The sequence below is a fragment of the Ostreococcus lucimarinus genome, chromosome 15 (assembly GCF_000092065.1).
Source record: "Ostreococcus lucimarinus CCE9901 chromosome 15, complete sequence".
NCBI classification, from domain to species: domain Eukaryota; kingdom Viridiplantae; phylum Chlorophyta; class Mamiellophyceae; order Mamiellales; family Bathycoccaceae; genus Ostreococcus; species Ostreococcus sp. 'lucimarinus'.
This window is the reverse complement of record NC_009369.1, coordinates 81,649-108,105: the sequence shown is the minus strand read 5'-3', so window position 1 is coordinate 108,105 and position 26,457 is coordinate 81,649. Positions and strand designations below refer to the sequence as shown.

General features: G+C 64.6%; 16 protein-coding genes across 16 annotated transcripts; 6 read left to right on the top strand and 10 right to left on the bottom strand.

Annotated features, from left to right (window-relative positions):
- Positions 1 to 113: 113 nt before the first annotated feature.
- OSTLU_27744 (predicted protein) lies at positions 114 to 482 on the bottom strand (the record flags this gene model as incomplete). The annotated part of the gene is made up of 1 exon (XM_001421537.1): positions 114 to 482. One exon carries the CDS (start codon positions 480 to 482, stop codon positions 114 to 116), a length of 369 nt encoding a protein of 122 aa, XP_001421574.1.
- A 167-nt stretch (positions 483 to 649) lies between these two features.
- OSTLU_18290 (predicted protein) lies at positions 650 to 1,699 on the bottom strand (the record flags this gene model as incomplete). Its single annotated transcript, XM_001421536.1, has 2 exons — positions 650 to 1,148; positions 1,281 to 1,699. The coding sequence occupies 2 exons, from the start codon at positions 1,697 to 1,699 to the stop codon at positions 650 to 652; spliced, it is 918 nt and encodes a 305-aa protein (XP_001421573.1).
- Positions 1,700 to 1,776: 77 nt separating this feature from the next.
- Positions 1,777 to 3,306, top strand: OSTLU_93774 (predicted protein; the record flags this gene model as incomplete). Its single annotated transcript, XM_001421673.1, has 1 exon — positions 1,777 to 3,306. The coding sequence occupies one exon, from the start codon at positions 1,777 to 1,779 to the stop codon at positions 3,304 to 3,306; it is 1,530 nt and encodes a 509-aa protein (XP_001421710.1).
- An 89-nt stretch (positions 3,307 to 3,395) lies between these two features.
- OSTLU_27741 (predicted protein) lies at positions 3,396 to 4,439 on the bottom strand (the record flags this gene model as incomplete). The annotated part of the gene is made up of 1 exon (XM_001421535.1): positions 3,396 to 4,439. One exon carries the CDS (start codon positions 4,437 to 4,439, stop codon positions 3,396 to 3,398), a length of 1,044 nt encoding a protein of 347 aa, XP_001421572.1.
- A 288-nt stretch (positions 4,440 to 4,727) lies between these two features.
- Positions 4,728 to 7,943, top strand: OSTLU_27740 (predicted protein; the record flags this gene model as incomplete). The annotated part of the gene is made up of 1 exon (XM_001421672.1): positions 4,728 to 7,943. The coding sequence occupies one exon, from the start codon at positions 4,728 to 4,730 to the stop codon at positions 7,941 to 7,943; it is 3,216 nt and encodes a 1,071-aa protein (XP_001421709.1).
- A 70-nt stretch (positions 7,944 to 8,013) lies between these two features.
- On the bottom strand, positions 8,014 to 9,657 carry OSTLU_40626 (predicted protein; the record flags this gene model as incomplete). The annotated part of the gene is made up of 1 exon (XM_001421534.1): positions 8,014 to 9,657. One exon carries the CDS (start codon positions 9,655 to 9,657, stop codon positions 8,014 to 8,016), a length of 1,644 nt encoding a protein of 547 aa, XP_001421571.1.
- A 1,802-nt stretch (positions 9,658 to 11,459) lies between these two features.
- On the top strand, positions 11,460 to 12,890 carry OSTLU_93771 (predicted protein; the record flags this gene model as incomplete). The annotated part of the gene is made up of 1 exon (XM_001421671.1): positions 11,460 to 12,890. The coding sequence occupies one exon, from the start codon at positions 11,460 to 11,462 to the stop codon at positions 12,888 to 12,890; it is 1,431 nt and encodes a 476-aa protein (XP_001421708.1).
- A 562-nt stretch (positions 12,891 to 13,452) lies between these two features.
- On the top strand, positions 13,453 to 13,863 carry PRPS6 (Plastid ribosomal protein S6 small ribosomal subunit; the record flags this gene model as incomplete). Its single annotated transcript, XM_001421670.1, has 1 exon — positions 13,453 to 13,863. One exon carries the CDS (start codon positions 13,453 to 13,455, stop codon positions 13,861 to 13,863), a length of 411 nt encoding a protein of 136 aa, XP_001421707.1.
- Positions 13,864 to 13,952: 89 nt separating this feature from the next.
- Positions 13,953 to 14,186, bottom strand: OSTLU_40601 (predicted protein; the record flags this gene model as incomplete). The annotated part of the gene is made up of 1 exon (XM_001421533.1): positions 13,953 to 14,186. The coding sequence occupies one exon, from the start codon at positions 14,184 to 14,186 to the stop codon at positions 13,953 to 13,955; it is 234 nt and encodes a 77-aa protein (XP_001421570.1).
- Positions 14,187 to 14,539: 353 nt separating this feature from the next.
- Positions 14,540 to 15,745, bottom strand: OSTLU_27735 (predicted protein; the record flags this gene model as incomplete). The annotated part of the gene is made up of 1 exon (XM_001421532.1): positions 14,540 to 15,745. The coding sequence occupies one exon, from the start codon at positions 15,743 to 15,745 to the stop codon at positions 14,540 to 14,542; it is 1,206 nt and encodes a 401-aa protein (XP_001421569.1).
- A 1,242-nt stretch (positions 15,746 to 16,987) lies between these two features.
- Positions 16,988 to 18,403, bottom strand: OSTLU_51525 (predicted protein; the record flags this gene model as incomplete). The annotated part of the gene is made up of 2 exons (XM_001421531.1): positions 17,791 to 18,403; positions 16,988 to 17,697 (listed from the first exon to the last, which is right to left on the bottom strand). Exons 1-2 carry the CDS (start codon positions 18,365 to 18,367, stop codon positions 16,988 to 16,990), a joined length of 1,287 nt encoding a protein of 428 aa, XP_001421568.1. The 5' UTR covers positions 18,368 to 18,403.
- A 1,102-nt stretch (positions 18,404 to 19,505) lies between these two features.
- OSTLU_18283 (predicted protein) lies at positions 19,506 to 20,330 on the bottom strand (the record flags this gene model as incomplete). The annotated part of the gene is made up of 1 exon (XM_001421530.1): positions 19,506 to 20,330. One exon carries the CDS (start codon positions 20,328 to 20,330, stop codon positions 19,506 to 19,508), a length of 825 nt encoding a protein of 274 aa, XP_001421567.1.
- Positions 20,331 to 20,516: 186 nt separating this feature from the next.
- On the bottom strand, positions 20,517 to 21,875 carry OSTLU_89248 (predicted protein; the record flags this gene model as incomplete). Its single annotated transcript, XM_001421529.1, has 1 exon — positions 20,517 to 21,875. One exon carries the CDS (start codon positions 21,873 to 21,875, stop codon positions 20,517 to 20,519), a length of 1,359 nt encoding a protein of 452 aa, XP_001421566.1.
- An 865-nt stretch (positions 21,876 to 22,740) lies between these two features.
- Positions 22,741 to 24,222, top strand: OSTLU_40506 (predicted protein; the record flags this gene model as incomplete). Its single annotated transcript, XM_001421669.1, has 2 exons — positions 22,741 to 23,037; positions 23,104 to 24,222. The coding sequence occupies 2 exons, from the start codon at positions 22,741 to 22,743 to the stop codon at positions 24,220 to 24,222; spliced, it is 1,416 nt and encodes a 471-aa protein (XP_001421706.1).
- Positions 24,223 to 24,289: 67 nt separating this feature from the next.
- OSTLU_93767 (predicted protein) lies at positions 24,290 to 25,207 on the top strand (the record flags this gene model as incomplete). The annotated part of the gene is made up of 1 exon (XM_001421668.1): positions 24,290 to 25,207. The coding sequence occupies one exon, from the start codon at positions 24,290 to 24,292 to the stop codon at positions 25,205 to 25,207; it is 918 nt and encodes a 305-aa protein (XP_001421705.1).
- A 17-nt stretch (positions 25,208 to 25,224) lies between these two features.
- OSTLU_27729 (predicted protein) lies at positions 25,225 to 26,376 on the bottom strand. The gene has a single exon (XM_001421528.1). It carries the CDS (start codon positions 26,358 to 26,360, stop codon positions 25,275 to 25,277), a length of 1,086 nt encoding a protein of 361 aa, XP_001421565.1. The 5' UTR covers positions 26,361 to 26,376; the 3' UTR covers positions 25,225 to 25,274.
- Between the last annotated feature and the right edge of the window lie 81 nt (positions 26,377 to 26,457).

Sequence of the window (26,457 nt, the reverse complement as noted above, 5' to 3'; positions counted from 1 at the left end):
CGACGCGACGCGACGCGATGAATCCGACCGCGTCCGCGGCGCCGCGTTCGGCACTAGTACGCTAATCACTATCGTTACACGCGCTAAAATATCGCGCTCGCGGGCGTCGAGCGTCAGGTTTGCGTTCCCGAGACGCCGTGCTCGCGCTGCAGACGCGCCGTCTCCGCCGCGCGTCGCTCGACGCTCTGCGTCGCCTTTCCGCTCTGGTGATACAGCACGATCAGGTAGCGGTTCGCGACGTTGAATCCGCTGAGGTGCTCGCACGCCTGCTTGGCGTCGTGGATGTCCTCGTAGACGACGTAGGCGGTGCCCTTGGTCGCCTTGGTCGTCCCGAGGCGAATCTGTCGCAGGGCGCCGTATTTACCGAATATCTCGTGCATGTCCTCGCTGCTGACGTTGAAGGGGAGGTTACGGACGTACAGCGTGCGGTTGACCTCGGGCGGGAGGCGGGCGAGGGGACGGGAGGCGAGGTTGGCGGTCATGGCGTGGGATTGTGGGGAGGGTTGCGCCGCGGCGACCGGGACGCGCGTCGGGACGCGAGGAAATCTCTTCGAGCGCGCGCGATGAATACGCGGCGATGAATGCGTGCGCGTGCGCATTTTATAAAACGTAGACGCGCGCGGTATCGCGCGGTATCGCGCGGTGGCGCTCAGTCGCGTTTGACGGCGACGACGGCGCCGTCGGCGGTGACGATTTCGCCCTCGCGCTCTCGGCGCATGATTTCGAGCGCCACTTCGCACGATTCGGCGATGATGGGCTCGGGATCGGACGCGAACGACTCGAGGTACCCTCGCGTGCTCGGATGCGCGATCGATCCGAGCGCTTCGGCGGCTTCGTGACGCACCATGGGGTGCTCGCGCGAGTCTTCGAGGCATCGAATCAACGCGTCTCGCGCCCCCGGGCTCGCGCTCTGTAATTGCCCCAACACGTAGCACACCTCGTGCTTCAGCAGCGCGCTCCCGCTCGCGCTCAAAACCTCGCCCAGGACGTCCGCGCACGCGTCGCTGGATTCTCGATCGGCGCACGATTTATTCCGCAACGCGAACATCGCCGCGTACCGCTCCCACATTTCGTGCGCGTCGTCCAAAACCACCGCCTTCAATCGCTCGAACGGCGTCTCCGTCGGCATCGCCGGGATCGGATCGACGCTCAAACACGTCGTCTCCGTTTTACCCTCCTCTGCCCCCCCCGTCGTCCCTCCGTCGTCGCGTCGTCGACTCGCGCGTTCCTTCGCGCTCCCCGTCGCGCTCCCCGTGTCCCTCGCGCCCCCCGCGCCGCACATCTCCAGTTTCCTCAGCGCCAGCGCCGCCGTCTCCGCCACCTCCCGGCGCGCATCCCCCGCCGCTTCCCTCAGCGCCGTCGCGCATCGTCCATCGTCGCTCGCGATCGCGCCCAGCGCCTCGGCGCACTCGTGTCGAACCATCCCGTCGTCGTCGCCGTCCCGCAGCGTCTCCATCAGCGCGTCGATCGCGCGTCGCGCGCGCATCTGCCCCAGCGCGAACGCGCACTCGTGCCGCACGAGCGCCGAATCCGAGCGCGACGCGCGCAGCCGCTCGACGAGCGCGTCGACGGCGTCGGGCGTCGCGAGCGCGCGGAGCTGGAAGAGCGCGGAGAAGCGCGCGGGCGTCGGCGCGCGCGCGTCGCCGAGCGTCGCGGTGGCGCGCGCGACGGCGTCGGTTGTCGCGGCGTCTTCCGGCATCTCGAGAACGCCGGCACGCGCGTCGTCGCGCGTCGTCGCGCGTCGGCGAGTGCGGCGTGTAATCGTCACACCGCGGGATGCGTCCGCGCGGCGCGCGCTCGCGGAGCGCCGTCGTGCTCGAGCGCGCCGCGGACGACTACGTCGATCGCCCGGCGCGTCGCGTCTCGATCGGCGTCTCGAACGCCGACGGCGACGCGTCGAGCGACGACGAAGGCGCGACGCGGTTCGAGTGTCACGCGCTCGCGACGTCGCGCGGCGTCGTCGCGTGCGCGGGATGCGCGCCGAGCGCGCCGGGGGACGGCGTCGTGTACTTCGCGCCGCGCGGGCGCGGTCGGGGGGTGTGGCGGCGCGCGCGAGGCGCGCGAGGGTGCGCGAGCGCGGCGGCGACGCGCGACGACGCGGACGAGTTCGCCGTCGGGATGACGGACGGGTCGGTGTGGGTGTATCGATGCGCGCGCGAGCGCGGGATGGAGGCGAGTAAAGTGGCGACGCTGACGCCGCCGGGATGGGACGCGGGATGGGGTCGGGCGCGGGACGCGTCGGCGACGCGGTGCGCGCGGCTGGTCGTCGTCGGTCGAGCGCGGCGCGCGGGGACGTTGGTCGCGCGGCACGGCTCCGGGGGGGCGAGCCTGGCGGTGTGGGACGTCGAGACGCTGTCGCCGTCGACGGCTTCGGGAGAGGCGAAGGGATTCGCGTCGATGGCGAAGAGCACGTGGTTGGGGACGACGTCGGCGTACGCGGCGTTGGGCGGCGACGGATTCGTCGCGACGTCGATGGATCAAAAGAGCGTCGCGGCGGTGGAGGTGAACGATCTCGGGCGCGCGCGGTTGATTTGGCGCTCGAGGCGCGAGCCGGGACGAGGGGTGTTTCTCGCCGGCGCGGCCGTGATCGACAGGGGAGGGACGTTGTCGTCTCGCGCGGCGACGTGCTCGTGCGAGGAGATGGTGCACGGGACGACGTACGCGGCTCCGGATTCGTCCGTAAAGCTCGTGATTTTAGACGCCGAGGACGGCGCGGAGGTGAATCGGTTTAGCATCGAAGGGCTCGGCGCGTCCAACGTCTTCATCGACTGCGGTTCGCTGTGCAGCGTGGGCGGGAGCTTATTCTTGGCGCATCGCGACGGCGCGATTTGGGTCATCAATCCGGGCAACGGCGCGTTGATCACCTCGCTTCACCCGGCGCAGCACTTTCACGACACGAGCGGGCACAGACGAACGCTTCCAAGCTTGCTCGCGATCACGCCCGCTCGAGATGAGATGTATGGCGCGACGTGTGACGGCGGCGTCGCGCACTGCTGGCGCGTCGGCAATCCCACGCGCTGGAGTCGCGCGTCGCACAAAAACTTTCCCGCGGCGTTTCGCGAATCCGTGCGAACGCTACTGCTGTGCGTGCACGCGCACGTCAACCCCACGCGCGCTATGATGCGCGTGAAATTAGCGCCGCGAAACGTCGCGGACGACGACGACGTCGACGTCGACGGCCACGAACGTTTGCGCCACGTCGAAGGCTTCATCGACGCCGCGGCGCGCGAACCGGCGCTGTTGGAGATGATCGTCGGGCGAATGGCGCGCGCGTTATTCGGGTGCGAGGTCGACGACGCGTTTTAGATTACCTTAGAGATACACATTAGAACGTTAGCGGCGTTGTTGTTACGCGTTCCTAGCCCGCGCGCGCGAGCCGCCGCGAAATAATCTATTCACTTCTTCGGCCCGTCGAGGTGGTTACGAAGTCGAGCGACGTTTTGCGCTTGATCCGGCGCCACCAAGTTCACCACCCACATCGGGAGCACGCCTTTCGGGTCGGCCTGAACGACGTAAAACAACGTCGATCCACCGGTCTCCCGATTCGGCACGGCGTAGTATCCCGAAACGAGAATTGCACCGCGCACGTGTCCCTCGAGCGGCGGCGCCACGGCGTTGACGACGCCATTTTCGATCGATTGCGCGGCGACGACGACGGCCCCGTTCGGCATCTTCATCGTCAATTGCTCCCACACGAAATCGCGGTCGCGTATGATGGACGGAAGCCTAAACGTCCCTCGCAAAATCGCGTGTCCCGGACGACATCCGAGCGGATTACTCGCGTCGGGCCGCTCCGGCGGCACCGACTCGATCGTCTCCATCGCCGACCGATTCCCCTCGCTCGCGCGCCCCGTCCCTCGCGCCTTCGCGTCTCGCGCCTTCGCCTTGGCCGATCTCTCCAACCGCTCGAACAACTCGCCGAAATTCGCGCCTCGATTCCAAAGTCCCCGCGCGCGCCGTCGCGTTTTCGCCCCCTCTCCTCCACCCGCCCCCGCGCGCTCGACCGCACCGCCCTCGCCCCCCGTCGTCTTCACCATGTCGTCGTACAACCTATAGCTCAGCACGTCCCCTCCCTTGAACATGTCGTCCAGAATCTTAAAGTGTTCGTCGAACGCGCTCGCCTCGCTAAAGAACGCGAACACCTCATCCGCGCTCGCCCTCGTCTCCGTCACCCCCAGCACTTGGTGCGCCCTCGACGCCGCGCTCGCCGACGCGCGGCGATACACGCGCGCGCCGTCCGCGTCGCTCGCGCGTCGCCACGGCGCCCCGCCGTCGCGCGCGGCGAACGCGCGAAACAACTTTTTCAACAAATTCGCATCCGCGGCGCTCAAGCGCGTCCCGTGCGCGTCCCCGTACGCGCTCGGCGCGTCGACCGCGTCGCCGAGGTCGTTCAGAACCACCAGCGCGTCCGACGCGAGGCGATCGAGCGCGTCGCGCATCGCGAAGTGCGGTGAAGCGGATTCGCGCGCCAACGGTGAATCCGCACTCGACGCCGCGACGGCGCGGCGTCGCGCGTCATGGACGCCGACGCGCGCGAGACGCGCGCCGAGCGTCGCGACGCGCGCGCTCGCGACGCGCGCGACGCGTCCGGGGCGTCGACGGAGGCGGACGCGCGATTGGAGTGCGAAATCTTCGTCGTCGATGACGCGCTCGGCGTCGACCGACGGCGCCGGGCGCGCGCGCGACCGCCCGACGGCGCGGTCGAGCGGTCGTTCAGCATCAGCGCCATGTTCGGGTACGCGCAGACGGACGGCGGCGCGAGCGCGGGCGCGGAGGCGGCGGCGAGGGAAGAATTCGACGACGGGGCGATGGAATTCATCGCGGCGTCGAGCGCGCGAGGACGCGCGCGCGGCGAGGAGGGCGACGCGGACGCGCGAGGACGCGCGTTGGCGTGCTCGGTGAGCGGATTCGGCGCGAGCGGGAGCGCGCGAGCGGCCAAGGTGGAAAATTTTATCGCGGCGAGACGACGCGCGACGAAACGGTTGGCGCCGTGGTACGAGGGATCGCGCGCGAGGATCCACGCGATGGCGCACTCGCGCGATGGGGAAAGCTTGTTGTGCTGCACGAGCGCGGGAGGGGTGTACGTGGTGCCGATTTTGGAGTTGACGCGTGACGCGGAGGCGTCGCCGGCGATGCGGGTGTTGGCGTCGAGAGGGCCGAAGCCGGCGAGCGCGCTGTGGTGGTATCGCGCGCTCGAACCCGAGCGCGAGGATCCGGTGGTGGGGATATGCGTCGGCGTGGACGGGGAGGTGCGGGCGTGGGACGTGAAGGAGGGGTCGCCTCTGGGCGCGTGCGTCGTCGGCGCCAAGTGCGCGAGCGCGGAGCTCGCGCGCGGCGCGACGAAGCAATTTCTCGTCATCAACGGTGTTCAGGGCGAAGTTTGGACGTTGATGCTGGAGAAAATGTCGCGCGTGGTGAAGACGTCGACGAGCGAAAAAGGCAAGGTGGAGACGACGACCAAGGCTGAATCGTTACCGGACGCCGCGGGTTCGCACGGATTCGCCGCGCACCTGCTCAAGGATGAGTACGGCGTTCGCGAGGGGCGGCAGGTGACGCTGAGCGTGCAAGAGACCGGCGAGAGCGATGGATATTCGCTCATCGCTGCGTTGATCGATCGCCGTACGTTGGAGTTGTACGACGTGGATCGCGCCACCGAGCCAAAATCCACGCACGCGTTGCCGAATCACACCGTCGCCGTGCACGTGACTGAAGATTTAATATTCGCCTTGGTGCGCGAACCGGTTTTCGGTGAGGAAGATCTCGCAGACTTAACCTCATTCACCGCGTCCGTGCACGTGTTGGCGCGAAGATTCGGGACCGACGGTTCCAAGTCGTTTACGCTGCAGACGTTTCACGTGCCGCGCTCCGCGGGCGTGCCAAAAAAGTTCCTCGCGGCTGAGCTCCCGGAAACGTACGTGCGAAGACGAGAGACGCTGTGCGGATGCATGTTGTGGACATCGTACGGGGTGTACGAAATTAAGTCAAAAGTCGACATCGCGTCTACGCTGCGATCGTTCATGTCGCCGAACGCGGTCGTTGCCTCGACCCGCCGCGACGCGTGGGCGCCGATCGAACGCGACGAGTTCGGTGACAACGCTTTAAGCGTAGATCTCGACCAAGACGAACGCTTAAAACTCGTCGCGCACGTCTTGGACGAGGATCACATGCCCGTGTTCGTCGAGGCTGCGCGCCAGGAGCTCAAGCGACAAAATTTCTCTCGAGCGCGCGATTTATTCGGGAAGACTGGAAAGCCACTCAAAGATTTCATCTCGCTGAGCTTAGAGGCGTGGGAGGCGTCGCAAGCACTGACGAACTTCCACGGAAAATCAGTCGAGGCGTACGGAGGACAGGCGAACCTTTCGTGGTTGAAGACGGCCGCCGCCGCGCACGCGCATTTGCACGCGTGGTGCGAAGCGTCGAACGCAGTCGCGTACAACGCCGCCGCGCACGATTTGGGAGAATCGATTCAAGCGAAGCTCCAAAAGTTGAACCTGAAAGAAGAACGCTCCCCTGAACAAGCGGTGAAGGATCTTTTGCGCGTCATCGGTGAAGGTATCGAAGCCACCAAAGACGCGGGCGTGCAGCGCGACGTGGCGTGCTCGGCGAGCGCCGCCGTCGTCGCGTTCGAGGCTGCGAACGCGGTGAGCACATCCGTGATCTCGTCGTGTGCGGCGAACGAGTACTCAGATCGAATCAAAACGTTATTCACCATGCTGTTGTCCTCATCATCCACCGTTGAGAGCTTGCACATGCTCGGTGGCGTCACAGCGAATTTGATGACGCAAGCAGCCGAGCACAGCGGCGGCACCGTGCGTACTTGGGAGTCCAAACCACTCGTGTTTTGGGATCCGAATGTCACGTACTACGTCATCGCTACGCAGACGATGGAAAATCTGTACGACATCGTTCATGTGCTCGGTTTGGACAGCGACACGACGGACACGTGCGAGGCGTCGCCCTTGGAACTTGTGTACGACATGTTGACGAGAGATGAGCTGCGCTCGCTCGCGGATATGGCGCGCGAGGCGAAAAATCTTGGCGTCACCGGTGCAGCTGAAATCGAGCTAACGATACTTTTGTACTTGGACGACGAAAACGCTCTTGCCGAGCGCATCGAAGTCATGTTGGAAGACGATCCAAAGTTGTTTGGTTGGATCGCGTCCAAGTGTCTGGACAAGCGAAAGTTTCGCATCACCGAGTTGGCAGCGTCACAGATGGAAGACTTTGCCACCGCCGCTATGTGCCACGTGGCCGCTGTTCAAAAGCTCGCCGCTGTGGGCGAGACGTCGCCGTCAACCTTACAGGCTGAGCTCGAGCTGGGCGTCGAGACGTACGTCGCGCGGGTGGTCGACACGCGCGCGCAAGTGAAATCAATCGAAGACGTAGCACGATGCTGGCAAAGGAATGGATTGCCTATCGACGAACTCGAACGTTTGTTTCTTGACGTACTCGTCTCTCAAGGTCACGCAGAGGCTATGCAAGTTGTACTGCAAAGTGATCTCGGATTTCAATTCAGCGGTCAATTCATTCTCGCCGTCGCGACGAAACGAGTAGCCGAGGACGAGTCAAAGTATTCTTCGAAGGATGGCGCTACAATCGAAAGCGTTTGGTTGAAAATCAAGCAAGATCTAGCATCTCGCCTGGATTCCCCCGAGTTTGTTCAAACGCGAGCTTTCGACGCGATGGAACTGGACTCTCTGACTTCAGTCGACGGTGCGCAGTGCTGGGCATTCACGTGCGGACACCGCTACGGCTCTGAAGAGTTGCAGCGCGAAGTCAACGACGCAAAGGCGAGATTGAAGATTCTGGATTTACCCCTGTCGTCCATGTTACTCGAAAGCGACTATAAATTGCAAAAGTGCGCGGTCGCGTGTCCAAACTGTGTGTCTTACGCCGTCGAGCACTACGTCGAAGTGCGTCGCAACACGAGGGGCGCCGCGTAGAAGAAAAGCTTTGCTTTTAGAAAATAGCAAATCATTGTTGTAGAACTGGTATTAATTCGTAGGCTAGTGTCTAATTGCTGGATGCGCTATTCATCGCCGCCCTTTCGTAGAACGACGGCGTGCGCGTAAAGTTGCCGCCTAGTTCTTCTTGCTGGTATTTCTTCACCATTGCGCGAACCGTGGAGCCGTACAAGCGTTCGTTCTCCATGAGCTCGTTCGCGACGCGTTCGATGAGCGGCGCATACTCCTTAATGAGTTCCATGCCCTTGGTGTGCGCGCGAAGGATGACATCGAGCGTGCCTTTTTCCATATTTTCTCGAGGAATTCTGAGCTGGTGAACCATGGCCATATCGAAGTGCGGCGCAAACTTGCTATCCGGGTACAGACCCGACGTGGTGACGATGTCGAACGCCATCTCCGCCGCCGCGGAAACTTCTTCATTCGTTCGAATGGACACACCGTCGGGACCGAAAAAGTGCAACTCTGCGCATCGACCAGTCAACGTCACGGCGAGAGCGTCGATGTACAAACCCAGCGTGTCCGGACCTATCCTGGTGCGAATCTCGGCTTCGGCTTCGCTCGAGCGCTCCGTCAAGATGAGGCCAGACATTTGCGTTCCTCGAGGGCGAATGGAGACTTGCAGCAGCTCCGGGCCGAGCTCGGGGCGAGCGGAATAAATCACAGCCTTGGCCGCTTCGATGATGGCCAAGTGCTCTTTCCCCCAACCATCGTCCAGCGGAGCGCTGATGAGACCGACGGCTTGCTTTTCCAAAACGGCTTCTATGTCGTTGATATCGATGGAGTCCTTGCCTTCGCGAACGCTCAAGATGGCGGCTTCGTTGAGCACGTTCGCGAGCTCGGCGCCGGAGAAGCCGGTGGTGAGATCGGCAACGCGATGTAAGAAGGCATCGCTCTCGTACTTGTCGTCACCTCCGCGGTCGATGTTTAAGTTGCGAGCGTGCACTTGCAAAATCGGCATGCGAGCCTCGGACGTCGGCGGCACGCCGATGTGATAGGTGCGATCGAATCTCCCCGAACGCAGCAGCGCTGGATCGAGTTGCGTCGCCAAGTTTGTCGCACCGATGACCAAGATCTCACAACCGGACTCCTTGTTGTCGAAACCATCCATCTCGACTAACATTTGCATCAACCCTTGCTCGCGCTCAGACGTCGACGAGTCGCGCTGTTCGCCAGCGTTGCGAGCGCGACCGATGGTGTCGAGCTCGTCGATGAAAATGATCGACGGCGCGTTTTCACGCGCGCGCTTGAACAGGTTGCGCATGCGACTCGCGGCGACGCCGACGAACATCTCCACAAACTCGGAACCGTTGGCGTAAAAAAATGGCAACCCGGCTTCGCCGGCGACGGCTTTCGCCAAGAGCGTCTTCCCCGTGCCGGGCGGTCCTTCCAACAAGATCCCTTTCGGCGGCTCGACGTAACGCCCCTTGTATTTCGGATTGCCCTTCATGACGTCGATGATGGTCTGGAATTCGTTCACCACCATGTCTTGACCGGCGACGTCTTTGAAGCGCACCTTGGATTGGTTCTTCTTCACCAGCTTCGCCTTGGATTTTCCCATCTGCCCCGCGAGCGCCGCGCGCTCGTTCTTCATCTTTTGCCTCAACGCGCGTCGCTTTTTGACCTCGGGATCCTTGTCCGCCTGAATCACCCCCTTGCACACGGTACCCGCGAGGTAGAAAAACGTCGACGCCATGAGCCAGTTGCGCGCGCCGTGCACGCCCACGTTCCAAGGCTTGATGTTCATGAACAGGTGGCACGGCGTTTGCGCCGGAGTGAACAAATCTTCCGGGTTGTGTGGTTTCGTGTAAAACGCTTTCAGACACGCCCGCGTCACCTCATCGTGCGCGTCGCCCGGGATTTGCACCTTCCACCGAATGACGTCGACGTTCGGATCCAAGTGCGTCGCCGGACCGCCCATCTCCGCGATGGCCATGTTCCCCTCTTCGTAGAGCAACACCCGCGTCACCTCGCGTCGTTCGAGGTACTCCAAAAACTGCGCGTACGTCGCCTCGCCATCGATGCGCGGGTACACGCCCATCTTCTCCGCGATTCGCTGGTACCCGAATTTCACAGTCTTCGTGTCGGGATCCGGGTACGTGTCCTCCCGCTGCGCCCGACTCGCCCGTCGCGCCTTGCGCATCTTCCCCATCCGCTTCAACAACTTCGGGTAATCCTCCAACAGATACGTCATCTCCACCGGTCGCTCGCTTTCGTCCGTCTTGAACAGTTTAAACGCCGCCGCGTACTCCCTATCCTCCGCCTCGCCGTCCCACCTCCGACCCTCTCGCAGCGCCCTCGCCTGCGCCTTGTGATCGACGAAATACTGATCCACCAGCGGCGCCAACCACCGCGGCACCTTCGTCGGCTTCACCGTCGGTCGCGGCGTCTTCATCAGCGCCGACGGTCGTCCCGGCGCGTCGTCGTCGTCGACGCTCAGCGCTCGCCCCAGCGCGCGTCTCGCCGACCCCGTCGCCGTCGCCCCGTCCTCGCTCGCCATCGGCGCCGCGTCGTCGCCGACCGCCGCGCGCGCGACGCGTCGCGCGTCACCGTCGTCACCGCGCGCCCGCGTCGCGACATCCCGCGTCGTCGTCGTCGTCGTCGCGCGTCGTCGTCGTCGTCGCGCGACGCGCGTCGCGCCCGTCGCGAAATCCCGCGTCGTCGCGCGCGCGCCGAGCGCCATCGCGTCGCCGCGGGTCGATCGGACGATCAGACGCGACGCCACGCGCGCGCGCGTCCGATCGACGCGACGTGACGCGCGTCGCGGCGTCGCGCGCGGCGCACGCGCGATCGTCGCGACCTAGGGCGGCGCGCGATAAAAACCCGTAATCGATCGCGCGGTGGGCGCGCGCGCGCGATCGATTACGGGTTTTGCCGCGCGCGCACATGGCGTGCATTCGAGCGTTCTTACGAATACGCGCGTGGATTCAAAAAAAAAAACGGTCGGTCGCGCGCGGTGGCCGCGCGCGCACATGGCGTTCATTCGAGCGTTCTTACGAATGCGCGCGTGGATAAAAAAAAAACGGTCGGTCGCGCGCCGAAAAAACGGTCGGTCGCGCGACGCCGGCACGCGCGCGCGCGCGCGCGACGGCCGCGTCGCGCGCGGGGTCGATTCGAACGACCCGCGTTCGTACGTTCGCCCGGTCGCGCGTTCGCGGTGCGTCTTTTTTTTTAAAGACGCCCGTACGCGCGACGCCGGGTCGCGCGCGCGCGCGGCGGTCGCAGATTTTCAATCTTTTAATCTTTGACGCGCGCGGCGCGCGACGCATCGCGACGCGCGTCGCCGCGACGCGCGCGCCGATGGCGCGCGCCGCGACGCGCGTCGCGCGGGACGACGCCGCGACGCGCCGCGACGACGCCGACGCCGACGCCGACGCCGACGCCGATGGCGATTCGCCGCGGCGTCGACGGGACGCGCGAACGACCGCGACGCCGCGGCGGACGACGCGACGGCGCGAGACGGCGCGGACGATGCTGGCGATCGCGGCGATCGCGACGATGGCGACGACGTGGACGACGGCGCGCGACGGCGCGGGAAGGGGGCGGGGCGCGGCGCGGGCGTCGACGCGACGCGCGCTCGACGACGCGCGAGCGACGCGAGGCATCGCGACGCGCGCGGTGAGGTCGGGAGGGACGGGAGAGGTGGGCGAGGCGTCGCGCGCGGCGGTGGAGGGGTCGGCGGTGGAGACGGTGGAGACGGTGGAGGCGGATTTGGATTTGGGGTCGGCGGCGGCGAACGCGACGACGGCGACGCGCGCGGAGGCGTCCGCGGATCTCGCGCGGGGCGCGGTGAGTGGCGCGTGGCGAAGCGATGTCGTGCCCGAGGTGGCGTACGTCGTGACGTGGTGCTGCGGGAACTCGGTGGCGCACTTGACGAAACGATTCGACGGTTTGGCGGCGACGACGCTCGGATTGGTCTTCGCGGCGAAGACGCCGGAGAGCGCGTGCGACGCGCTCACCGACGATTTGAGGGCGATGACGTGGATGTGCGCGGAGATGCCGAATTCACAAGCGCGCGAAGTGGACGCGATGGCGTGGTTTTTGCGCGAAACGTACGTCGGCGACGCGCCGAAGATTTTCATCTTCGCGCACGACGACAGGCCGTTTTGGCCTAGTCTGCGCGCGTTCGTCGAGGAGTTGCGAACGGGAGAGCGAGACGGGACGGTTACGCGCGTGGTCGACGCGCGCGCGCGGAAGATGGAGAAAGAGTTTTCGGTCGCTCGCGACGGAAAAGCGCCGACAGACTTCGACGGCGACACGTTCATCGCGTACAGCGTGGCGCGAGAGCCTTTAGTGGGTACTTACATGTACACCAACGCCTTCGCGCTGCTTCTGCGAACGTTCTTCGATGTCGTCAAAGACGTCGAGGATCCGGCGAGCGAACTCGCGGATGCGCCCGATAGGAACGCATCCGAAAGACCGGGCTGGCGCGTGTCGTCGCGGTACCTCGGGGAGAGGCTCGATTGGCCCATTTCGGCGATTTTTGCCGTGACGCGCGACATGGCGAAGCATCGCTCGCAAAAGTTTTACGAAGCGCTCAGTTTACTCGTCGCTTGCGACGGCAAACTCACGAGCGCGGTCGATTTCGAGTACTTCGCCGCTTTGGAGTGGGCCCACACGTTGGAGCGCGCGTGGCTTCCCATAGTCTTCAATCCCGCGCTTCGCGAACGCGCCGAGGGCGTTCCCGAGTGTCTTCTGGACGCCGAAGCGCGATGTTACGAAGTTCTCGATTGGAACGCGGGCGTGCGCGACGTCGTGCGGTACGATCCCGCGCGGCACGCCGACGTCCCGTGGTCGTTCCCGCAGGGCGCCGACTCCCGAGGCTTGAGCGTCGCGACGGAGCCGCGCGACGTCGTGGACAAGTGCGGCGCGCGCACTTGGCACGACCACCCGATCGCGATGGGTGGTGGTAAGAATTTAGAGATTTAGCTCGCTTAGTATTCGCGCAGGACGCGCTCGTCAGTCGCCGTCGCCGGCGTCGACCGACCGATGTCAATCCGTCTATGGGCAAACAGTCATGTACACTATAAACAGTCAGTGTCCCTGGTCCCACGCGCCGAAAGCACCCCACGCCGCGCGCGCGCGACACATTGACGCGCGAACATGCACTCCATCGCTCGAGGTACGCCCGTAGACGACGACCGCGAATATTCTTCACCACCTCGCGCGACGCGCGACGCGAAAGCGCGCGCGCGCGCGCGGTGGTGACGATGGATAGGCGACGCCGACGCTCGCGGTGACGTCCCGCCGACGGCGCGATTTCCCTCGCGCGTGCGGGCGAAACGCGTCGCGCGGGCGCTCGGAGCGACGAAACCGATGCGAGGGATTTCGGGCGATCGTTCGCGCGCGTTCGCGCGCGCGCGAGGGCGTCGCGTGGGACGGACGACGAGTCGAATGCGGCGAGACCCTAGAAGCTGCCCTAGAACCTATCGCGGCGGCGCGGCGCGGCGAGACGCTCGATCGAGACGACGCGAACGATGACTGACGAAAGATGCGCGTTTGTGAATGCACAGTGACCTCTGGTGTGCGCGCGCCGACGCGCGTGACGTCGACGACGCGTCGTGGTGAATGCCAAAAGACGCGCGCCGTGGCGAAGAAGAACGAGCCGAACTCGTACGAGGGCGTCATGTTGTTGCGCCCGGATTGCGATGACGCCACGCGTGCGACCACGATGGATGATTTCAAGGCGATGTTTGGTGAAGGTTTGGTGGCGTGGGAGCAAACCGAGCACGGATTGAAGCCGAACTCGTACGAGATTAAGGGTTACCCGGATGCGTACCAAGTCGTCGTCAACTTTACGTGCGCGCCGGCGGTGTTCAAAGCCGCCTCCGAGGAACTCGCGAGACCGGCTGTCGGGAGCGAAGAGGTTGTCCTTCGCACGATGTTCATGAAGACTGCGTAATTCAATTTGTGTGATAAATCAGCGATTCTTTAGGTTACCATTACAGCGTTTAGGCTAACATTTCAGTCGTCTCGTCGACTCGTCGCGCTCTACTTCCGCCCTCCTCGCAGCGCCAGCACCAAGTGCAGCACGCTCCCACCCTCGATGTTGTAATCCTTCGCGATCTTCTCGTCGTTCATCTGTTTCCCACCGAAAATCAACCGCTGCTGCACCGGCGGAATGCCCTCCTTTTCCTCCACGCGCTCCTTGATGCGCTCCACGCTGTCCGTGGGCTCGATGTCGATCTCGATCTCCTTCCCAGTCAGCGTCTTCACTTTGATCATCTGCGACAGACATCGCGCAAGCGTTCGAGCGTCAGTCACGGTCTCGAGCGCGCTCCGCGGGCGTCACGCGTGCGATTTTCGCGGTGAAAGTTTGTTGTGAATCGGGCGGAAATCAAACTTTACGCGCGTCGCTCGCGCACCATGGTGGCTGATTTCTACGTCTCGCGGTGCCTACGCGTCGCGCGAGTGCGGTTCCGTGCGTCGGTGTCGCGTCGGGCGAGCGGGGGCGTCCGTCCGCGCTGTGACCGCGCTGGCGTGTGACGACGCGCGGTCAACGAGGCGACCGCGAACGAGGCGCGGCGAAGGACGAAGAAGGCGCGGCGAAGTGTGCGAAATATGGTTACACGCGTGAGCTACGCGGCTGTGCGGGCGCGACGCTCGAGCCAGGCCAAGGCGTCGTGGACGTCGTTGCCGTCGACGTGTTTCAAAGCCTCGATGGCGTCTCGCTGCGAGTAACCGAGCATGACGATTTTCGCCACGGCGACGGTGAGACGAAGAGGCTTCCTCGCGCTCGATGTCCGCGCGAGCGGCGGTGTTGGTGCCTGCATATTATTTGTGGTTGGTATCTGCGGCGGTGGCATCGGTCTGCGGTTGACATCCTCGTCGTCGCTCGAGGAGAAATCATCCAACGCCGCGGCGAAGTTGAGCTTCTTCGCGCTCTCGAATTTCGCGGGGGAAATCTTCTCAACTTCGACATCGGACTTGGTTTCCGCGTCGTCGAAATTCGCTGACGGCGACTCAAACATCTCCATCGGTGGCGACGGCGGATGGAGCGTCGCGATCGGGGAAGCGTCGGGGAACGCGCGCGTCGTCGCCGCCTCGGCGCCGATTTTCGCGTACTCGGCGAATTGATTGCGGCTGAAATCCACCGTTTGTTCGCTCGTCGGTGCCGTCCCGACGCCTCGCACGGACAACTCGGCGATCAATTCGGCTTGCTTTGTCGTTAACTCCTCGATTCTTGCCTCATATCTCGCCTCACTGCGCATCAACCTCGTGCGCTCGTCTCGCAACTTGCGGTCGTACTCGTTGGAGATTTCCATTTGGCGTTCAAACTTTTGTTCAAAGAGACGCGCCTGTTCCATCCACTTTTCCTCCGCGGCGCGAATTTCCTTCTTTGAAGGCGCCACCTCTGCGTCTTTCTTCTTCTCGTCGTCGTCAAACGTCGTCTGCGTCGCCATCGTGCGCTGATTCGCCCGACGCGCCTCGCGCGTCTTCGCCTCGGCTGGACCCGACGAGGCGTGCCATTTCATCTTGTACGCGTCCCTCTCGCGCTTGACGTTCTCTAACTCGCGCTGCACGTTTTGCAAGTGCGTACGAAACTTACTCATCTGCGCCTCGACGTTTTCTTCGCGTCTCGCCACCGCCGCGCGCGCGTTCGCGTCCTTCAACGCGTCCTCCAAGCGCGCGATTTGACTCAGCCGAATCTCCAACTCGGCGCGATAATCCGTCGGGAATTCCTCGTCGTCGAAGTCCCCATCCTCGGTCTCGATCAACCCCGCGATGTACGTCGACCGCGCGCCGAACCGATTCCACCCATCGTTCGCCGCCCGCATCGGCATCTGCACGCACCACCGCGCGAAGCATCGCCTCAGCTCCCGCTTGCGCCTCCGTCTCCGCGCCGTCGTCGCCAACGCCTCGTTCCTCACCCTCCTTCCCATCGCCAGTTTCCACTGATTCATCGCCGCCCACAGCACAGCGCGCGTTTCCATCGCCCGCGTCGCTTCCAGCGCGCACCGCGCGGCGTACAGCTCTAAATCATCCGTCGTCTCTTCTCGCTCGCGCGTCGTCGCCGTCGTCGCCGTCGTCGCCGTCCCGACCTCGCCCGATCCACGCTTCGTCGTCGCCGCGCCCCCCCGCGCGTCCCGCGCGTCGAACGCGTCCCCCTCTGCGCCCCCGTCGCGCGCGCGCGCGTCGATCGACGCCCAGAGCGCGCTCGTGAGTCCCCGCGCCCGCATCGTCGTCCCGTCACGATTCCCACCCATTCGCGTTTCGCGCGCCGTTTCCCTCGCCCTCGCGCCCGCGCTCGCCCTCGCGACGCGCCGTCGCGCTCGCGCGTCGTCCCGCGCGCCCTTCGCGCGCGCCCGGTCGTCGCGCGCGCCGCGCTCTGTCGCGGTCGTCGGTCGAACGCTCGAATTCGACGCGCGCGCGCGTCGCCGCAGAATGCCGCGCGCGGACGACGCGTCGAGCGTCGCGCGACGGCGCGCGAGCGTCATTCGCGTCCGCGGCGTCGCGCGCGCGCGTCGAGACGCCTCCGAAGCGCTCGAGGACGACGACGACGCGCACGAATTCGACGATTTCATCGTGCGCGTGTTTTGCCGCGTCGAGGGCGATGAAAAACAGGCGACGGCGTCGACGACGCGCGGTGACGGCGCGAACGAGCCGCGGGTGACGCGCGCGGAGGCGTGCGAGAGAGCGTGCGCGGGCGGGTGCGAGCGCGCGGCGGCGGGGGCGGAGGCGAGCGAGGACGCGGGGGAGACGTGCGCGCTGGCGTGCGCCGAGGCGTGCGAGAGACGCGCGGACGCGAACGGGAAGTTTGAGGTGACGCTGACGCGAGGGAGCGAGGAGATGCGACGATTCGAACAGGCGATCGCGACGCGGGAGGCGCGAGAGCGGGAGGCGGTGGAGAGGCTGGCGGAGCTGGAGCGGGACGAAAAGGCGCGAGGCGAGGGAGCCGGACGCGACGGCGAGTAGCGACGGCGAGCGGCGACGGCGAGTAGCGACGGCGAGCGGCGAAGGCGAGCGGCGAAGTCGGGATTGTAAAAAAGAAGAGCGTTGTATGTATTTCGCGATGGTTTCTGAGACTAAAGCGCGACTTTGAACTGTTGGGATTCCTTTTGAATCAAGTGCGACGCCTTGTCGAGGCACGTGAGCAGGGAATCGATGTTGGACACCCACTTGTTGAGCAAAAAGTCGCTGGATTTCGCGGCGGAGAAATTGACGAGACCGGCCGGGCGGTCGATTTTCGCGGCGACGGATTTGTCGACGACGCACGAGGAGAGGTGCTTCTCCGTCTCCTCGGGCGACAGGCACAAGAGCTCGGAGAGTCTGCTGAGGGACATGCGCGAGTAGTAGGCGGCGATGACGAGCATGTTGTGCTCGATCACGCGAAGCTTCAAGTCTTCCACGCGCTTCGCGCCCTTCTCGCCGCCGAAGAGTTCCGTCTCCGCGGCGATTTCCCCGGCGTATCGTTCTTGCAGCGTCGTCCAGTGAATAATTTCCTTGGTGCAAAACTGTTTGATGAGCGCCTCGTGCGCGGGTAAATCGCTCAGCTTTAAGTTGCCCTTCACGCCGTGTAAGATGCTCTGTTGCATCGGCTCGTGCTTGCTCAGGCACACCAACCACACGACTTTCTTCAGCGTCGGCCCCCACCGCGCGACGTCGTGCTTCACCTCGGCGCACTCCAGAATGTTCTGGTAGCACCGGCACTGCTCTAGGTATTCATCGCTATGACTATAGTACTCCACCATGAGCTCGTAATAGCGCAATTTCAGCGCCTCGAGCGAAGGAATGCCTTTGTCCGTGGGTTCAAAGTATCCCTCGGCGTGCTCGACTTGCCCCTCCTTTTTCAATTTTTCCGCCTTGAGCTCCGCTTTTTCCGTCTCACTCAGCTCCGTCGCGCTCTTCGCCGCCAGCGCCGCCTTTTCTGCGTCCTTCTTCTCCTTCTCAATCAGCTCGTCGAACACCTTGGGGTTGATTTTACGACTCAAAATCAACGCTCGCAGGTAATCCTTCTTCGCCAAGCACAACCGCACCTGTTCCTCGATGAAGAACAACTTCTCGTGCCTCGTCAGCGCCCCATACGTCTCGATCGCCACCTCTTGCATCACCCCACACGCCTCCGCCACGCGCCCTTCGTCTTCGTGCATCTTCGCCAGCGCTCGCGTCAACCGACTCTTTTCGACTTCGACAAAAATTTTCCCGCTCGTCGCGTCGCACAGCGTCTCGATCAGCTTCAATCGCTGTTCCGCCCCCGGCGCTTCATCGATGAACTCCATGCACCGTCGCACCATCGCCGCGATCGCTTGTTTCAACTGCGCCCGTCGTTTCGTGAGCGCGGCGACGTGTTCTCGCAATCCGTCCCAGTCTTCGCACGCGCGCAGCACGTCGACGATCGCGACGCACAGCCGCGGCGTCGCGACGAAGTCCGCCGCCAGGCGGTACGTCTTCTCCAGCGCCAGCATCTTATCGAGCGTCTCGTTCAGTTTTCCCGGCTGCGCGTCGTCGCGTCCCGTCAGTCATCCCGTCGTCGTCGTCGTCGTCGTCGTCGTCGTCGCGTCGAGATCGAAATCATCAATCATCGCGCTCGCGTCGCCGCCGCGCACCTGCTTGGCGTCCAGCGCCATGTTCGCGAGCTCGCGCTCGAGCCTCGCGACCTCGTCCTTGGTCGACATCGCGCGCCGTCCCTCGCGTCGCGTCGCGGCGTCGCGATTCGTCGACGCGATCGGTCAACGACTGCGCGTCGGAGTGGCGCCGCGCGCCACGGCGCGACGCGAGCGCGCGCGATGGCGAGCGCGCGCGCGCCGCGGACGCGCGCGAGCGCGCGAATCGCGCGTCGCGGACGCGCGAGGCGCGGGACGCGCGCGGCGAGCGCGAGACGGGACGACTTGCTCGAGCTTCAGAAATCGTTCCGGCGCGAGATGACGCTCGGCGACGCGCGACGCGCGCGCGTGGAGCGATTGCGCGAGAGAGACGTGCGGGAGTGCGTCGATTTGGTCGTCGACGCGTTCGGGGACACGGAAGACGCGAAGCCGAGGGCGTACGTGTTGAAGTATTTGATTGGGCTGGCGAACGGCGAGGACGCGGAGGAGACGGCGCTCGTCGCGCGGGACGTCGTCGAGGACGGAAGCGACGCTCGGGGAGAGGTCGTGGGGTTGGTGACGACGAGCATCAGCGCGAAGACGCGACCGATCGAGAGGGACGCGAGCGTGTCGCCGCCGAGCGACGCGGCGTATCTCGCCAACGCGTGCGTGGCGAAATCGAGACGAAGGCGAGGCGTCGGGCGGGGGCTGTTGAAGGCGGTCGAGGCGTTGGTTTTGGATATGGGTGGATGTGATGTGTGGTTGCACGTGCGCGCGGACGATGCGGCGGCGTACGCGTTGTATTCGGGGGAAGGTTACGACGAGGTGGCGCGGGAACGCGCGTTTTCGCTCGGCGGATTGTTCGGCGGGAAGAAACAGTCTCCCAGGGTGCTGATGCGCAAGTCGATCCGGACAGACGGTTCGTGCAATTTCATGCTGTGAAGTAGCGATCGGTTAGGACGTAGCGAGCTTAGCTATCTAGCGACGGCGTGTGAATTAAAACGTGAACGCGACGCGCCGACTATCGTCCGACTTTTCCGATGCGAGAATCCGTCTTGGGATCGGCGGTGTACTCTTGCATGGCGACTAAAAACGCATCCACTTCGCTCTGTAACCTCCGCAGATCGTTCACGTGCAATAACCGAGCGACGGCGACGGCGCGCTCCACTTCGGCGTCGCCGTTCAGTCCGACCCCGCTCGGCATGTCCTCCAGCTTCGGCGGATTTCTCGCCGTCTCTCGCCCGCTCGCCGACGCGAACGCCGTCACAAACCTCTCCTGAGCCACCACGCAGCGTTCGAGCAAGACGCACGCGTCGAGCGGATCCCTCCCGCCGCCCGTCCCGTTCGTCTCCGCGCCGAGCGCCGTCGCCAACCGCGTCAACGCCTCCCATCCCGCGTCGCTCGCCAGCGCCCCGCTCACTTCATCGGCGTCTCGCGAAAACAATTTCAGCCTCTTGCTCGACCGTTCGATCGCCTCGACGTCGTCCCGCGCCGCCGACGGCGACGCGTCGGCGTGTTTGAGCGCCGTCGCTCGCTCCAGCAGCTCGTCCGCGACGGCGTCCAGCGCGCCCTCGCCCAGCGCCTCGATCGCGGGTTCGAGGTGTTCGCCGTACGCCGTGAGCGCGTCGCGCACGCCGCGCGCGTCCGCGGTTCGCGCGCGTCGCAAACCGTCGCGTTGGTCCGCGGGCAGGGCTCTTATGACTGTGTCCTCGAGAAACTCCGCGAGCGCGGCGAGCGCGCTCGCGGACGTCGAACACTCGAGCGCGGACGCGGGGGCGCCGAGGACGGTGAGCGCGCGCGCGCGGAGGGCGTCGTCGAGGGTGGCGCGAGGTCGGGCGCGAGACATTCGGCGAGCGAGGCGACGAGTGCGGCGACGACGCGAGCGGGACGGATGACGACGCGCGCGGCGCGGGAGCTGGGGGAGGATTTCGAGGCGCGCGCGCTCGCTAATGATGATTGCGTCGTATTGCCGTATTTCGGACGCCCAGGACGCGAACCATCGGTTGGCGCGGCGTCGCGTCGCTCGCTCGGCTCAACGCCGGGAGTTTCGCGTGAAGACGTCGAGCGATAGGCATCGCTCTATGCGCGAGAGCGCTTCCTCGAGCGTCGCGTTTGATGCGGCGTAGGAGATGCGCAGGCACTCTGGGACGCCGAAGGCGCTGCCGGGGACGAGGGCGACTTGGCCCTTTTCTAAAATGTACCGGCAGAGCTCGTCGACGTCCGCGACGGGGCCGAAGCCTTCCGCCGACGCGTTCCCACCGAAGAAGGCGCTGACGTCTGGGAATACGTAGAATGCTCCGTCGACTTTCGGGAGCTTGACGCCTTGAATGGCGTTTAAGCGTGCGGAGACGAAGTCGCGACGTTGCTCGAACGCTCGCACCATCGCCGCGACGTCTTCGCCGCCCTTGTAGCCTAATTCCAACGCCGCGAGCGCAGCCTCTTGAGAGATTGAGTTAGGCCCGCTCGTGATTTGAGATTGAATCATACTCATCGCCCGCGCGAAGTGTTTGGGCGCGGCGACGTATCCTAAACGCCATCCCGTCATGGCGAAGGATTTGGAAAACCCGTTCACCACCATCGTGCGCTCCCACATCCCATCCATCGCCGCGATCGAGTGATGCTCCGCGGGCGCGTACACGATGTGTTCATAAATCTCATCGCTCAGCACCATCAATCTCGGATGTTCGACGACGATTTTCGCCAACTCCTCCAGCGTCTCCTTCGGATACACCGCCCCGCTCGGGTTACTCGGAGAGCACAAAATCAACAACCTCGACCGCGGCGTGATCGCCTTTCGAAGCTGTTCCGGCGTCACCAAAAATCCCTCATCCGCCGTCGTCCGCACGATCACGCTCTCCGCCCCCGACAACCGCACCATCTCCGGATAACTCACCCAATACGGCGCCGGCACCAGAACCTCGTCCCCCGGTCCGCACGTCGCCATCACGCACTGCGCCACGCTCTGTTTCGCCCCGTTCGACAGCACGATCTCCGTTTTCCCATCGTACGTCAATCCGTTCTCTTCCTCGAGCTTTCGCGCGATCGCGTTTCGCAGTTTCGCGTCGCCGTCGTTCGGCGAGTACTTCGTCTTCCCCGCGTCGATGGCCGCCTTCCCCGCGTCGCCGACCGCGCGCGGCGTCGCGAAATCCGGCTCGCCCGCGGCGAGACCGATGACGTCCTCGCCCGCGTCGCGCATCGCGCGCGCGAGATCGGTCAGCGCGACCGTCTTCGACGGCTGCAAGTTGGCGACGCGTTCATTGAGCGTTTGGTCAACCTTCGCGCGCGTTTCTCGCGCTCTCGGCGCGCGTCCGCGCGTCGCGCGTCGCGTCCGGATCGCGCGCGACGCGGGTCGTCCGCCGACGGCGACGCCGAACGCGAGCGCGCGCGACATCGCGCGCGTCGGCGCGTCGAAGTGTCGACGCGCGCGTCGAGCATCGCTTTTCGCGTCACTCTCTCGCGCGACGCGACGCGCGATGCCCGCGAGCGACGCGCGCAAGCGCTCGAGACGCGCGAGCGATCGCGCGCGACCGAAGACGGCGCGCGTCGACGCGAGCGACGGCGCGAACGCGGCGCGAGAGGACTCGGAGGATGAGCTCGAACTCGCCGGCGGCGACGCGTACGGCGCGCTGTTGGCGTCGCTCGGCGCGAACGTCGCGCGCGAGAGCGACGAGGACGAGGACGCGTCGTCGTCCGACGCGTCGGAGCGCTCGGGGAGCGAGACGACGACGTCGAGCGCGTCGGACGGGGAAGATGAGGATTCGCCGCCGGCGGACGCTCGAGCGGGCGGTTCGGCGCGCGCGAGCGGCGCGGCGAGCGATTCGAGCGAGAGCGACGACGAAAGCGACGCCCGCGGCGAAGAAAGCGACGACGACGACGACGACGATGATGCCGACGACGACGCGAGCGCGAGCGCGGGAGAGAAGCTGGAGGAGGGTGGTGGGATGGACGAGGACGAGGGCGCGCTCGCGCGACATTTGAGAGTCGGAGAGACGCTCGCGGACGCCGAGGCGGAGGCCTTGAAGACGCAGAGAGTGTCGTTCCCGAAGACGTCGGCGGAGAGCGTGGGTAAAAAGGGAGCGTGGGAGGGCGCGAACGGGTTGGAGCCGCCGAAGACGCTGGATGTGCCGAGGTTCGTGAACGCGAAATTACGCGAGCGATGGAGGACGGTGACGGGGAGCGAAGGCTTCGCGAGCGAGGATCAGGCGCGATTGTACTCCATGCTCGCCGCGTACGTGGACGTACAGCACGGAAATAGAATGTTGATTCCCGACCAAGGACCGGCGGGACAACAATTGAACGATGAGACGCTCGATGCGGTGTGCTTGCACGTCATCGATCACGTGACGAGGACGCGAAATCGCGTGATGAAGAATAACGAATCCCTGGCGAAAAAGGCAAAGGCGGGCGTCAAAGTGATCGAAGACGACCTCCCTCGCGATCAAGGCTTCGTGCGACCGACAGTGTTATTTTTAACCCCGATGCGTAACATCGCCGGTCGAGCCATCATGCGCTTGCTCGAGCTGTGTCCGGCGGCGCACGGCAGAAACGACGCGGTGAACAAGCTCGAACGCATCGAGGAAGACTTTTTAGCGTACGATGGGAGCGATAGCGAAGACGAGGTGGAGGACGAACACGGAAACAAGAAGAAAAAGTACAAGCCGTTTGTTCCAGACGATCACAAGGCGCTGTTCAAGGGTAACACCGACGACCACTTCCGACTCGGTTTGAAGCTCACGAAGGCGAGCGTGCGCTTGTACGTCGATTTCTTCGGCGCGGATATCATCTTCGCTTCGCCTCTCGGGATCGTCACCGCGTTACAGGATGAAAAATCCGCCGCGGATTTCTTGAGCGCGATCGAAATTTTGGTCATCGATCACGCGCACGTGATTCAGATGCAGAATTGGGCGCACGTCGCCACGCTCGTCGACGCCACGAACGCGCTTCCCAAAGACACGCGCGACTGCGACATTCAACGCGTGCACGAGTCGCACTTGAACGGTCACGCGCGTCATCTCAGGCAGACGATTCTGTTATCGGCGTTCCAAACCCCTGAAATCAACGCGTTGTTCAACCGCCGATGCGTCAACTTCGAGGGCAAAGTCCGATTCCGCGCCCCTCAACGAGGCGTCCTCGGCAAGCTCGCGGTGAAGACGCGTCAACAATTCGAGCGCGTCGCCATGAAAGCCTCCGACGTCGTCGACGCCGACGACATTCGGTTCAAGTACTTCACCAAGAAGGTCTTACCGCGCATACGTGAAAACCCCGAGCCAGGGGTCGTGATCTTCGTCAGTTCGTACTTTGACTTTGTCCGAGTTCGCAACTTGCTCGTCGCCGAAGACGTCTCCTTCGCCGTGAACAGCGAGTACACCGAGCCTCGCGAAGCCGCTCGCGCTCGCACCTTATTCGCCGACGGTCGCAAGCGCGTGTTGCTCCTCTCCGAGCGCGCGCACTTTTATTTCAGGCGTCGAATCAAAGGCGCCCGCGAGATTTGCTTCTACTCCCTCCCCGAGCATCGGGACTTTTACCCAGAGCTCGTCTCTTACTTGGCCGGATCGTCCGCCGCCGCGAGCGCGCGCGCGACCGACGCCGTCGCCGGCGCCCCCGTCGTCGGTCACGTCGCCGGCGTCGTCGCCTTATTCAGCAAGCTCGACGCCTTAAAGCTCGAGCGCATCGTCGGCTGCGCCAGAGCGCGCAAGATGATCGACGACGACGAGCGTCCGATGTTTCTCTTCGTCTAGCCGTCGCCGCGCGGCGTCGCCGTCCCGCGGCGCGTCCTTGTCACATCGAATCCCTCACTCGCGCGCGATGCCCGACCCCGACCTCTCGCGTTGGCCCGCGATCGATGACTACCTGTTAAAACTCGCGTGCGAGAGCGGCGTCGCCCTCGAATCGCTCGTCGGCGCGGATTCGTGCGTGAAATTCGCGTCGGTGAGGACGCTCGACGACGTGCGCGCGCGCTGGAATTCGATGCTCCGCGACGACGCCTTCGCGCGCGCGTGCGTCCGAAGGCTCGCCGAGGTGCGGGACGATGAGATAGAGCGCGCGATCGCGCAGCGAGTGGCGCCGCGAGGGGCGACGCTGCGGGAGGTGCTCGAACGCGCGGGGCTGGGGACGTCGCGGCGCCGGGACGGCGGCGCGGAGACGGAGCCGGAGAGCGACGACGGCGCCCCGCCGAGGTTTTCGCGCGCCGAGCAGGCGATATTGAGAAGCGATCTCGTGGAGCGCACCGAGGCGGGACGGGCGGCGGAGACGAAGGCGAAGGCGAAGAGGGAGGTCGGGCGAGGGGCGAACGCGACGACGCTGAAGAAAATCAAAGCGTTGGAGCGGAGCGCGCAGGCGGCGACGGCGCGGTTGGCCACGGCCAAGGGAGCGCTGGCGGAACTCGTGGGGGCGAACGTGACGTTTGAGATCGCGAAGCGGGACTGCGTCATCGGACGGTCGACGGAGGATTTGAAGGTGGACGTGGACTTGGGGTCGGAGGGAAACGCGAGCAAGATTTCTCGACAGCAAGCCTTCTTGAAGCTTCGTTGGAACGGCGAGTTCGCGCTTCGTAACGTCGGAAGACGACCGATTTGGTGCAATAACTCTCCGCTCACCACGGGGCAGCGGTGCATTTTGGCGCCGCATACGCTCATCGAAGTCGGCGGGATGCGGCTTTTGTTCCTGCCGAACCCGACGTTGATTCGCGCCGCCTCGCCCGAGCTCTTGGAGAAAATCGCGTAGAACACACCTAATACTACAATCGTTCTGTAACAAAATCTACAAAATCTATAGCTATAGCTATCGGTACCTAAGACGTCAACAAGTCGAAATTGAACGCGCTCGTCTCGGCGTCGGCGTCGTAAGCGAATTCGTTCCGTCCGACGCACGCCGCGGGCGTATCGCCTATTGCGAGCGCCACATTCACGCATTCCCTCGCCACGCTCGTCACGCTCGAACTCACGGGATCTACTACCCAATCGTACGGGTACGACGCGTTGTCTCTGTGCGCGCCGCGCGCTAAATATCCCGTCGACCATCGCCACGTCGGGACGTCGGATGAAATCTCAGAAATGTCCTTCGTGGCCAACATCGACATCGAAGACGCGCTCGTGACGTCCACCACGGCCACGCACGACCCACAAACACCATCCGATCGCACGTACGCCTTATTATTCGCCACCATGATGGCTTCCGCGTTCGTCAACTCCTCGCTCTGAATCGTCCCCACCACCGCCACCGGTTCGAGCGCCGTCTTGCTGACGTCGCTCGGCAGCGACATCACCGTCAACCGATTCGTGTCTCCGCACGCGACGTACGCCAAATTACCCACGATCGCGAAAGCCGTCGCGCCGCACAGGTATCCGTCGTAAAACGTCCGTCCTCCCTTCTCCGTCGCCGTGCAGTTGTGTCCGCTCGCCGCCATCGTCGGCGTAATCGTCGTCCCGTCCGCCGACCACCTCGACGCGCTCACGTCCACGACGACGACGCTCGACTTTTTCGTCTGCACGTCACCGGTCGCGAGCACCGCGACGTAGCTCTGCGACGCGTGCAGGTGCAAATCCGTCGGTCGTCGCATGCCGCCGAAGCTCGCCGCGCTCCCGGCGACCCGCATCGCCTCGGGATCGCTCGCGTCGATCACCGTCACCGCGTCCGCGCGCGACGACGCGACGTAGACGTTCTGACCGAGCACCACGGCGGCGGACGCGCCGCACAGGCGCCGCTGCGAGCGAGACGCGTCGACGCACTCGCGCAGGGCACCGATCTTGGACGTTCGCGCCGACGACGCGCTCGGGCGCGCGCGCGACAGCAGAGCGAGGACGAACGCGCGCGCGGACGCGCGGGCGCGCGCGCGGACGCGCGCGCGCGCGGCGCGGCGGCGCGGGAGAGGAGGCATGCGGATCGGCGTCGCGCTCTGCGGACGCGTCGAGCGAGCGGCGCGTCGAGCGAGCGGCGCGCCGAGCGATACGATGTGTCGTCGTGGTTATTAATAA